This window comes from Mustela nigripes, chromosome 3, assembly GCF_022355385.1.
Source record: "Mustela nigripes isolate SB6536 chromosome 3, MUSNIG.SB6536, whole genome shotgun sequence".
Classification (NCBI taxonomy): domain Eukaryota; kingdom Metazoa; phylum Chordata; class Mammalia; order Carnivora; family Mustelidae; genus Mustela; species Mustela nigripes.
In genome coordinates this window covers 149,891,414-149,907,648 of record NC_081559.1, presented here as the reverse complement: position 1 = coordinate 149,907,648, position 16,235 = coordinate 149,891,414, and the positions used below count along the sequence as shown (strand labels likewise).

Here is a 16,235-nt window from a genome sequence, read left to right as displayed (position 1 = left end):
GAACATTTAGTGGGGGAAACAATAGTCTTTTCAACACGTAGGGCTGGGAAAACTGAATAAACACATGCAAAAAAATGAAATTGGAATCTTACCTTATTCACAAAAATTAGACTAAAAGATAGGATCTGATATCTTAAAACTCCTAGAAGAAAACATAGGAAAGAAACTTCTTCACATTGATCTTGACAATCATTTTCTTGGATACAATATCAAAAGCAAATGCAACAAAAGTGAAAATCAACAAGTGGGACTATATCAAAACTGAAAAGCTTCTTAACAGCAAAAGAAACCATCAACAAAATGAAAGACAAAACACATGAGAGAAAATATTTGTAAACCATATATCAGATAAGGAGTTAATATCCAAAATATATAAGGGACTCCTACAACTCAATGACAACAACAATTAAACACAATCTTATTTAAAATGGGCAGAAGAACTAGATATTTTTCCAAAGACAACTGAGTGGCCAATAAATACACAAAAGATGCTCAACATACCTAATCATCAGGGAAATGCAAATCAAAGCCAGAATAGGAAATCACTTCAAACATTGTAACAGAATGGCTATCCTCAAGAAGACAAGAGATAACATGTGTTGGTGAGGCTATGGAAAAAAATAAACCCTTATACAATGTTGGTAGTAATAGCAATTGGTTCAGCCAATATGTAAAGCAATATGTAACTTCCTCAAAACAGTTAAAAATAGAACTACCATATAATTCAGTAATTCCACTTCTGGGTATAAACCCAAAAGAAATGAAGACAAGATATTGAAGAGATATCTAAACTTCCATGTTTATTATCACATTATTCTCAATACCCAAAATATGGAAACAACCTTTATCTGCCAATGGATGAATAAGAAAGAAGATATGTTATCTATATAATTGAATGTTATTCAGTCATGAGAAAGAAAAAAATACTGTCATTTGTGACATGGATGGACCTTGAGGACATTACGCTAAGTGACATAAGCCTAAAGACAAAAACTGTATGATATCATTTATATGTGAAATTTTAAAAAGCCATACTCAAAGAACAAAGGCATTACATTTCTTGATCTCAAATTACATTATAAAGCTATGATAATTAAAACAATATGCTACTGGCATAAAAGCAGACATGTAGACCAGTGGAACAGAATAGATATCTCAGAAATAAATCCATGCAGTTAGGGTTTCTGATCTTCTGCAAGAGTACCAAGAAACATACTGAGTAAAGGATAGTCTCATCAGTAAATGTTAGGAAAACTAGATATCCATATGCAGAGCAATAAACATGGATTCTTATCTCACATCATATACAAATATCATCTCAAAATGGGTTAAAGTTTTAAGATAAGACCCGAAACCATAAAACTCTTAGAAGAAAACAGAAATCTTCTTGACCTTGTTTTAGGCAATGATTTTTGGATATGACACCAAAAGTACAGAGAACAAGTGAGACTTGTCTATTTTGCACAGCAAGAAGAAAAAAATGACATAGTGTAAGGCAACCTACAGAATAGGAGAAAATATTTGCAAACCATTTATCTGGATGAGATTAACATATATCCAAAATATATAAGAAGCACAACTCAATTTAAAAAGTGAGAAAAGAATCTAAATAACCATCTCTCTCTCTCAAAAGAAGACATACAAATGACCAACAGGTATATGAAAGTGTTCAACATCACTAATTACAAGGAAAAAAACAAATCAAAACCACAATGAGTCGTCACTTTACACCTCTTAGAATGGTTACCATCAAACAGACAAAAGGTATTGACCAAGATGTGGAGGAAAGAGAACACCTGTACACGGTTTGTAGAAATGTAAATTAGTACAACCATTATTGAATACAGTGTAGAGTTTCCCCAAGAAACTTAAAAATAGAACTACCATACAATCCAGCAATCTCACTTCTGTGTAGACAACTAATGAAATGAAAAGAAATGAAATGAATGAATAAATAAATAAATAAATAAAACGATTTCTAAGAAATATCTGTATTCCCATGTTCATTGCAGCATTAGTCACAATAGCCAAGATATGGAAATAATTTAAAGGTCTATGCATGGATGAATGGATAAAGAAGATCTCAACTGCTACAACATGGATGAATCTTGAGGACAGTATGTTAAGTGAAATCAGCCAGACATAGAAAGACAAATTTTGTAGGATCTCACTTATATGTATAATATAAAATAGTCAAACTCATAGGAGCAAAGAGTAAAATGTTGGTTACCAGGGGCTGGGGTTAAAGGAAATGAAAAGCTATTGCTCAAAGTTTCAGTTATGCAAGATGAGTAAATCGTACAGGTCTAATGTACAGCATGGGGACTAAAATCAACAATACTGGGGCGCCTGGGTGGCTCAGTGGGTTAAGCCGCTGCCTTCGGCTCAGGTCATGATCTCAGGGTGCTGGAATCGAGTCCTGCATCGGGCTCTCTGCTCAGCGGGGAGCCTGCTTCCCTCTCTCTCTCTGCCTGCCTCTCCATCTACTTGTGATTTCTCTCTGTCAAATAAATAAATAAAATCTTTAAAAAAAATAAAAATAAAAAATAAAAAATAAATAAAATCAACAATACTGTACTGTATGCTTGAAATTTGCTAAGAGGTTAGATATTAAGTGGTCTCATCCCGAAAAGATTGTTAATTATGTGCCATGATGACTATGGTAACTAGCTTGATTGTTTTGATAATTTCACTTTATTTAAATGTGAGATACATATATACAATTTTTATTTTTTAATTACACCTCAACAAAATTGGAGAAAAAAATACTACATCCCAGGCAGAATGGCAGATAAGTGCTACCTTCATAGACCCACTACAGAATTCAGAGGTGGTGGTCCCATCACATTCCCATTTTAATTCATGAGTTTTGCCCTCATCAAATGAGCAAACAAACAAATAGATTCTGAAAGATTAGAGTTGACTACTACTTGGTCTACTACGTGGACTAAGAAGTAGCTCTCATCATAGCTGCTGTGCCAAGTGTGGTATTTTTTCCTAAAGCATATTGAAATGGCATCAAGTACATATTATGTGGCCATTGAGTGGCAAATGTACTCTTTTTCATCTCTATCAAGAAAGATCAGAAACATTACCCATTCACATGTGATCAACAACCATATGGTTTTATATTGTATCATTTTTTATCTTTTTCTTTCTTTCATAGTTTTATCCATCCTAGTTCTGAGAATGTTGTAGGTTTTTTTGACTTCAGTCCATAGTGATAAATAGTTTGGCTTTATTTGGTTTCATTGGCTCTTTTCTACTCTGAATATCTTGACCACCTTAAATCTAAAACTGGATTTCTCTTAGTCACAATTCTAGTCAAACCACATTTGATTCCCATGGAGAATATCCAGAGACCCAGAAAGATATTGAACTTTAATTTTTTGACCAGCTGATAGTGTCAAAATCATAAATACAAGCCAAGGATTTTCTTCAGGTAAAACCTTACAACTGTAAAGGAATCAATCCCTTGATCACTTTACCGTTGTTCTTGAGATTAACAGGATAAGCATGCATTCTTAATTTGTCAAAAAGACCTTTCATGATCTGTCCTCTGTTTTCCTCTCCTCAAACCATCTGTTCCCTCTCCCTTATCTCAAACTACCCTCTTCTTCATTCAGTGATCCAACTACATTGGCTTTGTCCTAGTTATCAAAATACGCTATATAATCCCTGCCAGTGGATGGTATGTTGTTAAAGACATCCCTCATTAAAATTTCTTAAGCAAATTTCAAGTTCAATATTAATAGTATAATTTTCATTTTTAAAAGATATCTTATATTTAATACTTAAGAATTCACTGAAGATACTTGGATTTAAATATCTGAAAGAGATCAAGTTTTATAATAATGATACTTTGTTGTTTATGGAAAAAGCAAAGACTCGTTTCTTACTGTTGCATCACGTGAAGGTGGGTGCATCTCAGCAAGCATAAAGTTTTTGAAGTCTTCATTGACAAATCCTTGGAAATGCTGAGGTATGAAAGAAGCTGTTGACTCATTTTTTTCAATCAGATTGCTATGTACCTTTGTTTGAGGTCTAGCTGAACCTTTCAGTATTATATAAAATCCATCATTTCCAACCACTGAAACAAAACAAAACCAAAAAAGCTATACTGTTGACTTTATTTCCCAGGTTTTCTGATATAGACATGACCACAACACATATTACAGTTGCTTTGCTTTTAGTAGATTTCTCTTAGTTTATGCAATGAGAACTCTAATGTAGCAGTTAGGCATTCACAAATAATTTACTCAAATAAGAATAAAGAACACTATACTCAAATACTATACTCAAATACTATACTCAAAAAAGAATAGTAAAAACATGTCTCCATATTTGCAGAATTCTTTTCTGACAATTATAATAATTGATCCTCTTATGGAACTGATAGATTCTAGAAAAAGAACCATGGTAACATGTTACAATTGATAGATTTAAGATATTTTAAGAAAAAAAGGATCAGAAAATTCTTTGAATTTTTTAAAATGTTCTCTTCCCCTCAAAAATGCAATTTTGCTTATTTTATATAAGTAACTATATATATATTAATTTTTATTTGTCTTTCGTCTGGGTATGATGATGATTGCTCATAGACGCTCATTTAGAAAGAGAGATCATTATTAGAAACAAAAGTTTTTTCCAGTATTTCTTTTGCTCCACATTGTAACTCTCCATAATCTTCCTAAAGTTTAGCTATGCTCCTGTAAGTATGGTTGGTTTACTCAGTTGTGAGCATTTTGAATGCGACTTAAATCTGTTCTAGTTCTTCTGAAGCCTGACCTTTTAAAGAATCGGAGCATAGGACTGGATTATGTCATTTTCCAATTGTTTACATTATTTTATAGGATTGGAGCAAATTATTCAAGTGTTGTGAGAAGGACTTTTCTTAAATTTTGCTTATTATCTTGCAATAAATAGAAACTTTACAATTGATTTTTAGGAACAATTGTAGGTTTTTGTTTTGTTTTGTTTTGTTTTCCTAAAAAATGACAACTGCTTGCCTTCTCTGCTTTTTTCTAAATGAGTGCTTTATTAGTGGGGCTTTCTTGGTAATCATCTGTACACAATGACTATAGGATAGTGATTTTCAGTCTTCTTTAAAGCAAGGGTTGCGTTTGCTTGAATGCCTGAGCTTAAAATAGATTCCTTTCTGGATAGCACAATATCACTTCTTACTAAACATCGAATCTATATGGTGAAAACACTGTAGAAACATTGCTTTTAAATACCTATCAGATGAGCTGTATGAGAGAACTACATTGTAGAAAGAACACTGTAAAGGTAAAAGGTAATAAAATTTTGTAAGAGTGTTAATGATTTTGACCAATTGCATAGGTGAAAAAAACAGCTAGGTGAAAAAAGCAGCTGGGTGAAATGTGTATTCTGATAAATAAATTTGTATTCTGTTTTTGTATAGATTTTTAAAAAAGATTTTATGTATTTATTTGATAGAGATCACAAGTAGGCAGAAAGGCAGGCAGAGAGAGTGGGGGAAGCAGGCTCCCTGCTGAGCAGAGAGCCCGATGCGGGACTCCATCCCAGGACTCTGGGATCATGATGTGAGCTGAAGGCAGAGGCTTTAACCCACTGAGCCACGTAGGCGCCCCTGTTTTAGTATAGATATAACTGGCATTTCTTAGCATAGAATAAAAATTGTAGAAAGAACTACATTGTGTGAAATAATTTTATTCCAAGGGCTCCTAGTTGCTTATCCAATATGAATAGTCTTTTCCTTTACTAACAAAACAACAGTTTTATCAGGTGTTGCCTGTGCCAGTTTAAAAATTACATTTTCCAATACTCTTACATGCATGGCTCTGTGACATGATTCTGATTAACAAAACATTGGGATAATTTCTGCTTTCCAAATATGCATGTCACTCCTTCGTGGATATCAAGACAAAGATATGTTAGAGCTGGAGAAGCATCTTGGTTCTAAAAGGAAATGGCAAGAACCTCAGGATATTCACCCTGATACCTTTAAATTTATCTTGTGACTTCTCATTATGTAACATAAATATATTCTGAAATTTTTGTAAACTAGTGTCATTTAGTTCTCTATTACTCACAACTGAACACAATTTCTGTGACTATTGTAATTTCACTTAACTCTAACCATAACACAGGTTTGCCTTACTGACGGACAAGACTTTTCTGGTGCTCTGAAGAAAACCTTCCTTTTTATTCAGGGTTTGGCCTGATGACAGTGAATATGACTAAATAATCTCTACTTACAATGTATTAATTTTCCCATTTATATTTAAAAAAACTGTAATATTAAGGAGGCCTTTAAGGAGTTAAACTAATTAGCAGGGGAGTAGAATTTGAGATTCACGCCAGAAAATATTTTATCAACCCTCAAATTATAACTCATAAAAAATAAGTGAAATTAAGCTATTCTGGAAGCTGCTAACTCTCCATTATATATAAAGACAATGATTGCATTAGGGGTTGCCTAGGTGGCTCAGTTGGTTAAGTGTCTGCCTTTGGCACAGGTCATGATCCCAGAGTCCTGGAATCAAGTCCCGCATCCAGCTCATTGTTCAGCAGGGAGCCTGCTTCTCCCTCTGCCTGCTGCTCCCCTTGCTTGTGCTCTCCCTCTCTCCCTCTTTCTCTTTCTGTCAAATAAATTTTAAAAATCTTTTAAAAGATAACAGAAAATTCTCAGAATTCATGTACCATCTGAAACTGATCCTCAAATATATAGATAAATGATATACACAAAATTTAAAAAGGTCTAGAAGAAAAAAAGAGTTAAGCTTTCAAATAACAATTGAAATATTACTTAAAAATCACAAAGTGGTGTTAAACTTATGAATTGTGACAAAAATATATTCATTAACAACGTAAGATAAATGCAAGCTTTTGAAGTTCATAAGCAAAGAGAAGGAACCTATAACATAGGCTCCTTATTCAAATTTTCAAAATACACAAAATTACATTACATAACTTTTTAGAAAAAAAAGCACTCCAAGCATCTAAGAAAAATTTGACTATAAGAATTAAAATACAGATCAAAATGGCTTTAAATTTTGATTCCCAGGTCTTGCAAAAGTAAAAAAATTCAATAAAATCAAGTTGGTTGAGAATTAGTTTCATATTATTATTTATCTAGCCAAACTCCATGACATGAAAAGGCAAAAAAACAAAAACAAACAAACAAACAAAAAACACAAACATATTTTCATAAGGGCTTGAAGAAATTTCCTAGTACAGGACGGACCTCATGTCTTAAAATATCTTTTAACCACACTTGAATTAGCTGAACAAAAGGCATTCAAAAGGAACTGAGAATACCAATAAGGGCAAGTTTACTCATTTTGGTACTGAGTTTTCAAAAGGTCGAAGGCCAAATACGAAGTTTGATTAAAGGAAACACGTTTGTGAATTTTTGACTAAGAGTCTCCTGGTCTCTGGTTCAGCTAAAATCAACCATTTTAAAAGGATTTAAATGCTTCAAGGAACTATAATTGGATGAATAAAGTCATATTGTCACCTGGGTAATTCTTACTTGGCTTGTAAAATTGAGTTTAAGTGTTATCTATTTACCAGGGAAGCCTTTGCCTGACCTCTGCCTTGCTCCCATCCATACTAATTAATGCCCATCCATACTAATTAATGCCCCTCCTCTGTGACCTTTTTTTTCAAAGAATTTCTGTCATGACACTGCATTTTCAGTGTCTGCCAACAGATTCTAACCTCTTGGAGAAGGATCTCTAACTTTGCTCTCAGTATCTCCAGCCCAGAGCATATTGCCTGGATTACTTTAGGCATTTAGCATATACTTGAATGAACAAAAACTTAACTAATGTCCTTATTGTATTTCTCTCCAAAGAATCTTTTAAAATATTTGGGGAACAACTCATTTTTTTCCTTAGAATTCTGTCTATTGAGAAATAAGACAAAATTCCTGTGTGAACTAGTTTCTTCCCAGTCCATTAGGTGGGAACTTAGGAAAATACCAGAAAGTTATGTGACTTTTAAGTGAGGTGGTTTTATTCATGGAATCCTCATAGTATAAGGCCTAAACGGTCCCATAGATAACATAACAAAAGCAGTGAATAATTTTTCACAACTTTTATTATATTAAGGTATGTTTGGAGATAGGATTTTACTCCTTGGGGCAATTTTTCTTCCCATAAGGTACTAGGAGAAGTTATATGAAGTATGTCTCATCACCTTTTTTTGAATACTGCTATAACCTGTGGAAAATAATCTACAAGTAACATTGGATATTTATTTTAAGATTTTAAAAAACTCAAATAAATAAATCTAGAGGTAAGTGGTAGGGATGAAGAGAAATTTATTTCATTTTATTTTGGGCACTGATCTTCCACTGGAATAGTATTAATACTGACATTTCCTGTCCAATATTTGCAGAGATTTCATAAAGGGAGAATTTATAATTTCACAAATTGTTGATTGTTTTTTAATAACCTTAAAACATTATTTGATATTTTTACTTAGTTCTTCTTATAAAAAATAAAAAAAACACACACTAAGAAAATTCCATCTCTCAAATTGCTTTCATATCCATAACATGCTATATTAAGACCAAGGCTGGGGCACCTGAGTGGCTCTGTCCGTTAAGCATCTGCCTTCAGTTCAGGTCATGATCCCAGGATCCTGAGCAGGCAGAGGGAGAAGCAGACTCCCTGCTGAGCAAGGAGCCTGATGTGGGACTGGATCTTAGGACTCTGGGATCAGGACCTGAGGCAAAGGCAGATGCTTAGCAGACTGAACCACCCAGGCATCCCTACAATATTGTTTTAAATTTTAGTGAAGAAATGGAACAAGGAAAAAGAAGATGTAATATATTAAATTACAGAAACAAAATCTGTAAAATGCTATTTATTTGTGAGGAGATAGTACTGGGTCAATGGACAATTTTTACTCCATTTTCCTTACTTTATTTATTTATTTTTTAAAAGATTTTATTTATTTGACAGACAGAGATCACAAGTAGGCAGAGGCAGCAGAGAGAGAGGGGGAAGCAGGCTCCCTGCTGAGCAGAGAGCCCGATGTGGGGCTTGATCCCAAGACCCTGGGATCATGACCTGAGCTGAAAACAGAGGCTTTAACCCACTGAGCCACCCAAGCGCCCCTCCATTTTCCTTACTTTAAAAGAAATTTTAATATTACTAGTTACCTGTAGTTTAGCAACTACAAGAGATTTTAACTCCATTTTTTTTTATAAATTTTTACTCCATTTTCCTTACTTTAAAAAATTTTAGGGACGCCTGGGTGGCTCAGTTGGTTAAGCAGCTGCCTTCGGCTCAGGTCATGATCCCAGCGTCCTGGGATCGAGTCCCACATCGGGCTCCTTGCTCAGCAGGGAGCCTGCTTCTCCCTCTGCCTCTGCCAGCCATTCTGTCTGCCTGTGCTCGCTCTCTCCCCCTCTCTCCCTCTGATAAATAAATAAAATCTTTAAAAAAAATTTTAATATTATTAGTTACCTGTAGTTTAGCAACTACAAGAGATTTTTTAAAATTTACTTGACTGGAAGTCTCAATACCACTGAATTTCCTGGGAGTTCTCAAAAAAAGAAAACAATGTACTGTAAACACAGCTAAATTTTTCACAAAACACATTATTTAAAATATTTTGTACCAGGTTATAACCAGAGTATTTCTAAAGATTTAAATATCATTTCTACATGGGAAGATCAAAAGGATGGCATCTGGGTATATAACCATGGGATTCACTGATACAATCCAAAGGTAAATATTATTTTACCTGAAAGAATGAATGAATGACATCTATTCTCAGACTATCATTCAATATATTGACTAAGAACTGTGTTCTTAGACAAATTTTGAATTGGTACTGTGTATTCAAGAATGCAGTGGCTGGGAATGACCTGTAATACTAATTAATGAATACACTGATTTGTTAAAGATTTATTGAGTAGACTATTTTGTCCAAGCACTGCAAGTTAGGTCATATTTCAGATTAAGAACCTAAGTGCATTAGGGTCAGCTCTGTTTTTGAAATGAGGAGAGAAAAGATAGCTTGGGAAGCTTAAGAACTTGAGACCAAATCATGCCTGAAGAATGTGTTATGGTATATATGCCTAGAGGTATGCAGGTGGTAAATTGAGAAATTTTTTATCTCTAAAAATAAATGGAAGCACCTACAACACACAAAGAATGTGTTCTTTCTGACCCAAATTACATAAAATTGAACATTTTAAAGTAGTTATCAAAAGTTCTGGTCTATTAAAACAAAGAAAAAAAGTCTCAGTAAGGGTTTTAAAAAGTATCTTCTCTTAAGGAATACAACTTCCAGATGGATTTTCCACTATTTTCTGATCTTTAAAATATATCTCTGGATAGCAAGGTCAAGTTTTTGTTCATGGTTGTTAATAAAAGTCAATTAATCTTTAAAGAAATCTATATAATTCATAATTTGAGCTTTAGAATTATTGGCTTATGCAGGGAGATTCTTTCTAATAATAATTAAATATCATGAAGAGTTGTCTATTAATATCATTATTTCTATTGTCTCCAATGAATATAATATATAAATCACTTCATACATTGAAATTTAAAAACTCTGTGGCTACATATCAAATACAGTTGATTAAACATTTCTACTTTAAAATATGCCAACAATTTTATGAAACATCATGTACCCCAAATTACATTCTAGCTTAATCTTGATTAAAGTAAATAATTATATTCTAGCTTAAATCTTGATTAAAGTACATAATGATTCAAAATTTTTTTTCTGAAATTTACACCATGATTCCTAACATTAAGCTAAACCACATTCTAATCCTAAATATCAAATTTAGTAAAATTTTAAAGCATATTCTAAATCTAAATGGATCAATTTTGGTAAATTTTTGAAATTCATGGCAAAAATTATGGATATAAAAATGACTGATAATTTGACTCATTTCCTCTACAAAATACAAAGATTGAGGCCAATATATCACTTAAGTAACTTTTATCATTTTACATGTTTTTTCTAACTTCTGGCTTATGAAAACTACCATTATCTTCCCTATAATCACATTTTTCAATGTTCTAAGTTTTAAAATAAACTTAAAGAAATATTTCTGTATTATTTTCCTTTACTACTAAAAGCCATCTTAACCATTTTATTGGTGTCACTTTTACAAAATGTCACACTATATTTTGGGCACTTTAAAGATAAAAATTTACAGTAAACATTAAATCCAGACCAGTGCCATGAAAAGGACATATCACATCAAGAACCATTCCAATAGTAGATAACAGCATCACCATGCAGAACTGTTTTACACTAGGAAAGATCAGAAAAGGAAGACTGCTTTCTATGATGCATCATGTGGGCAGACATTCTAGATTATCCATAAAAAAAAAACAAAACTATCAGTTGATACATACTGCCTTTGTGAAGGCTTATTGATGATATGCATTAAAAAAGTTTCTTGATATTGCAGAATTGCAGGAGTTTAATTACTTAAGGAATTTTTTATTTTATTTTACTTTACTTTGATTTAATTTAATTTTACTTTATTTTATTTTTGTTTGAAGGGCCAGAAAAGGGCAAGAGAATACAAAAGATTGGCTTCAGGTTCAAAAGCCCTGGTTCAACCCTTTGCTAGAGTGAAACTAGTAAAGCTGAATTTCAGTCTTCAAACACAAGAAAGGGATAGTCCTATAAAGCTACAAAGCTAAGATATCTCTCTCAAATAATTAATGGTGGTAGAAGGAATTTACATACCATCAAACATTATTATTCAAATATAAGGTATTTCTAAAAGCTAAAAAGAAAGAAGTTTTTTCTCCTATGGCAGTATTCCCCCAGATATGCTGCACAGAGCTGCTTCCTGAGGTAGGGAAAGAAAACACGGGGATAACTTACTTCAGAAGTCATTTAGTATCTATGCAGTGTCCTACAGGAAATACTCAATGCGTGCTGGCATTTTGAAGTCTTTGAATTTTCACACATCCATTTCCTCAGAAAACTCATTTCTGTTTGTTTGTTTATTCTTCATATTTTTAATGTTAAACATTTATTAAGATTTACTGACTTCAAATTTCAAGGATTTCCAAGTGCTGGCATGTGTTAAGGTATTAGCGGTGTCTAGTGGTTTCTGATTGTTTAAAGAAAAAAGTACTTTGAAAAATAGATAATAGCTTATAGCCACAGAAAGAATGAAGTACATGATACAATGTGGATGAACCACAAAAATATGTGAAGTGAAAGAAGCCAGACACAAAAGGTCACATATTGTATGATTCTATTCATATGAATTTTCTGAAATAGGTAAATCTATGGAGACAAAAAGCAGGCTAGTGTGGAGCCTGATGCAGGGCTCAGTCTCATGACCCTGAGAAATCATGACCTGAGCTGAAACCAGAGTCTGAGCTGAAACCAGCTTAACAGACTGAGCCACCCAGACACCCCTTACTTTGAGCTTTAAAATTACTTTATTGAGATAAAATTCAAATTCCACGAAACTCACTTTTTAAAATACACAGTCCATGAGGGTTTTTTCAGTATATTCAAATAGACTTACAGTCAGCATCATAATCTAATGTTAGAATATTTTCATCATCCCCAAAGGGAATTCATACTCATCAGCAGTCATGCCTCAAGGCCCTATTCCCCCAAGTTCCTGGCAACCACTAGTTGTTGTCTCAAATAAATTTGCCTACTCTAGAGATTTCTTATCAATGAAATTATAAATATGCATCTTTTGTAAGTAGTTTCTTTCATTTAGCATAATATTTTCAAAATTCATTCAGATTGTAACATGTACTTTATTCCCTAGTACTACCAAACAATATTCCATTATGAAGATATAGCACATTTTTAAAAATCCATTCATCTTTTGTTGGAAATCTGGCCTGTTTCCATTTGGGGAATATTGTCAATAAATCTCTGCAGACATTTGTGTACAAGTTTGAATGAATGTAAGTTTTCATTTATCTGGTATATCTGAGTAGACTTTCTCAATCAAATGCTAACTTTATGTTTAACATTTGAGGAGTTGCCAAAATATTTTCCAGAGTGGCTTCACCATTTTACTATGTCATCACAAATGTGTGAGAGTTTCAATTTGCCTACATCTTAATGGTTATGATTGTCTGTTTTTTATACTTAAATCATCTTAATGGGAAGGAAGTGGTATATAATTGTCGATTGATTTACAGTCCTCTAATGACTAATGATATTAGTCACTTTAACATGCTTATTGGCTATTTGTATATCATCTTTTGAAATGTACCTGTTCAAATAATTTGCTCATTTTTAAATTTGGTTAATTGCCTTTTTATTATTGAGTTGTAAGTGTCCTTCATAATCTGGATATGAGTTTCTTATCAGAGGTATGATTTGCAAAAACTTTCTCCCATTCCAAGGGTTGCATTTTCATCTTTCTTGATTGTGCTCACTGAAGTTCAAAATTTAAAATTTTTATAAAATCCAGATTATCTGGTTTCTCTTCTGTCACTTGTGCTTTCTGTGTCATGTTTAAGAAAGCATAGCTTAATCCATGGTCACACAATTAATTTGAAAATTTTGCTGTAAGAATTTTGTGGTTTTGTTCTCACATTTAGGTCTTTGATCCATTTTAGATTAGTAATTATATATAGTGTGAGTTAAAGGTCTGACTTCATTCTTCAGCATATGGATTGATATACAGAAAAAATGGTGTGCCACCACCATTTTTTTAAAAAAATTACCTTTTCTGGAATTGAATTTTCTTGACGTTCTTGTTGCAAATCATTTGGCCATGAAATTAAAGCTTTATTTCTGCACCTCCAATTTTATTCCATTAAACTCTATGTCTATCTTTGTGCTGGTATTATACTGCCTTAAAACTGTAGGTTTGTAATAAGTTGCAAAATCAGGTGTGTGTGGCCTCCAACTTTATCATTGGTTTATAAAATAAGTTGCTCTTCAGGGCCCTCTAAATTTCCATATAATTTTAGAATCCGCTTACCAACCCCTACAAAAAGACAGCTCTAATTTTCATTAGAGAATGTGTTAAATCTGTAGATCAATTTAGGAGTATTACCATCTAATTAATATTAGGTCAAATTAGCCACCAGACAGGTCAAATCACTTGGATGGAACCTTTAAGAGGGATGCAAACCTATTCTGCCACCACCAGTGGCTGTTAGTCTGGTTTTTACAGCTGCCATAACTTCAAGGCTGCTGCTTTTCAGGTAACTGCATAGTTAAGCTATAGTGAGATGGGAAGAGAAGAAGTCAAAATGTTGTAAAACTCACTCTTCTTAGCAAGATTCCACCATTTTTCTGGAATAAACACCCCTGGATTGATGTAGGTCTTTTCCAGAGTTATGAAAAAGTTGATATTCACAGTTTTTGCCACTCTGTTCATTTATTTTTTTTGGAGGTCCTTAATGTTCCATTCCAAAATTGCTTCTCTGGCTTATTTATTTTTTGTAGCTGTTTGTTTTAATATCCATTATCTGCAGCTGAACTCCATGAAAACTCTTTAGGAAATGTCATCCTAAAACACTGAAGAAAATGTTACTTTCAAAAGTCTTGTTGTCTTTCAAATATTAAATTAACAGTGTCATTTTTTCAGTTCTTATCTTGCATGTTGACATAGCAAGGCATCTTACACGAGTGTTATCTGACCACTCTACCTGCATTACCTTGTCCAGCTTGCTTAATATCCCTGCCTGTCAAGTTCCTTTTTTGTAAAATGAGGATTATAACCACACATGTCATAGAATTTTTAAAGTATTATGCAAGGTAGTACTTATAAATTATTAAGAGTAGTGCCAGATCAAAAAATATTTTATATAATATATAATTATTCCATGGAAAATGTTGTTGGTGTACTGACAGGGACTGCATTAAATTTGGGCAGCATTAGCTTTGGGTAGTACAGACATTCTAACAATATTTTTTCTTCCAATCCATGAGCATGGAATGTCTCTCCATCTTCTTATGTCATCTTCAATTTCTTTTATCAGTATTTTACAGTTTTCAGAGAACAAGTCTTTCACATGTTTGGTTAAGTTTATTTGTAGATATTTTATTGTTTTTGGTACAATTGTAAATAGGATTGTATTCTTAACTTCTCTTCCTGCTGCTTCATTATTAATGTATAGGAATGCAGATTTCCGTATGTTGATTTTGTATACTGCAACTTTACTGAAATCATTTATCAGTTCTAGCAGTTTTTTGGTGGTCTTTAGAGTTTCCTACTTATAGTATCATATGACCTGCAAATAGTGAGATTTTTTTCTTCTTCTTAACCAATTTGATTGCCTTTTTTTTCTTGTGTACTTTCTGTGACTAGGTCTTCCAATAATATGTTGAATGGAGTGGTGAGAGTAGGTATTTTTGTCTTGTTCCAGACCTTATGGGAAAAGCTCTCAGTTTTGCACCTTGAGTATGATGTTGGAGGTGGGTTTTTGGGATAAGACTTTTGTTTTGTTGAGGTATGTTCCCTCTAGACTTACTCTGCAGAAATCATAAATGGATATTTATCATAAATGGATATTGTACTTTGTGAAATGCTTTTTCTGAATCTATTGAAATGGTCAAGTGGTGGTTTTTTTTTTTATTCTTTTTGTTATGGATGCAATGTATCATGTTAATTCTTTTGTGAATATTGAACCACCTATGCACCGAAGTAGTTTTTTATTATTTGAAAATGTTCCAATACAGAAATGGAGAAAGTTATGCATATGGGGCTTCTACACTGGTATTGCTTATTAATACTCCTGTATCAAATGCTCAGAGCAGTTATTTGTTGTGCTTGGGTAACACACGTTCTGATTCGCTGTTGAGTAGTTCTATCATCTCTGGTTTTCAGTTTCACTATTTAGAAAGTAAGATTCCATAGCCAGATTAGAGAAATAAATATCATGGCAAAGATTTCTGGTATCATCATGTGACTGAAGAGTTTGCATTAATTTTTGCATTAATTTTCTCAAAGTCTCACAACCATCTCTTGGATAGGGAAAGACAGAAATGGAGCTAGCCCCTTACAATGCAGTTGAAGACTGAAAAAGCTTTCTTGCCAGATTTCAAGGACAAATCTTCATGAATCAGGGCACACCACCTTAGTTGCTGTGAAAGTATACCCATGCTTTAGAATCAATGCATGTTCTTTAAGGCATGTTTGCTTTTAAGAGAACCTTTGTCTTTATGATAGGCCTAAGTATTTTCCTATTTCTATTACAAGAGCATATTATTTGAATTATGGTTAATTTACTTATGGAAAAGATGCACGCTAATTTTTTTAG

The 16,235-nt window shown here is 33.1% G+C and overlaps 1 protein-coding gene across 1 annotated transcript in view; it reads right to left on the bottom strand.

The window, feature by feature from the left end:
- The window catches only part of CNBD1 (cyclic nucleotide binding domain containing 1), a 327,798-nt gene that overhangs the window by 98,380 nt on the left and 213,183 nt on the right, over positions 1 to 16,235 (bottom strand). Inside the window, exon 6 of the mRNA XM_059395519.1 lies at positions 3,900 to 4,090. Within this exon, the coding sequence (XP_059251502.1) occupies positions 3,900 to 4,090 (191 nt within the window). The remainder of the gene's footprint in view (positions 1 to 3,899; positions 4,091 to 16,235) is intronic.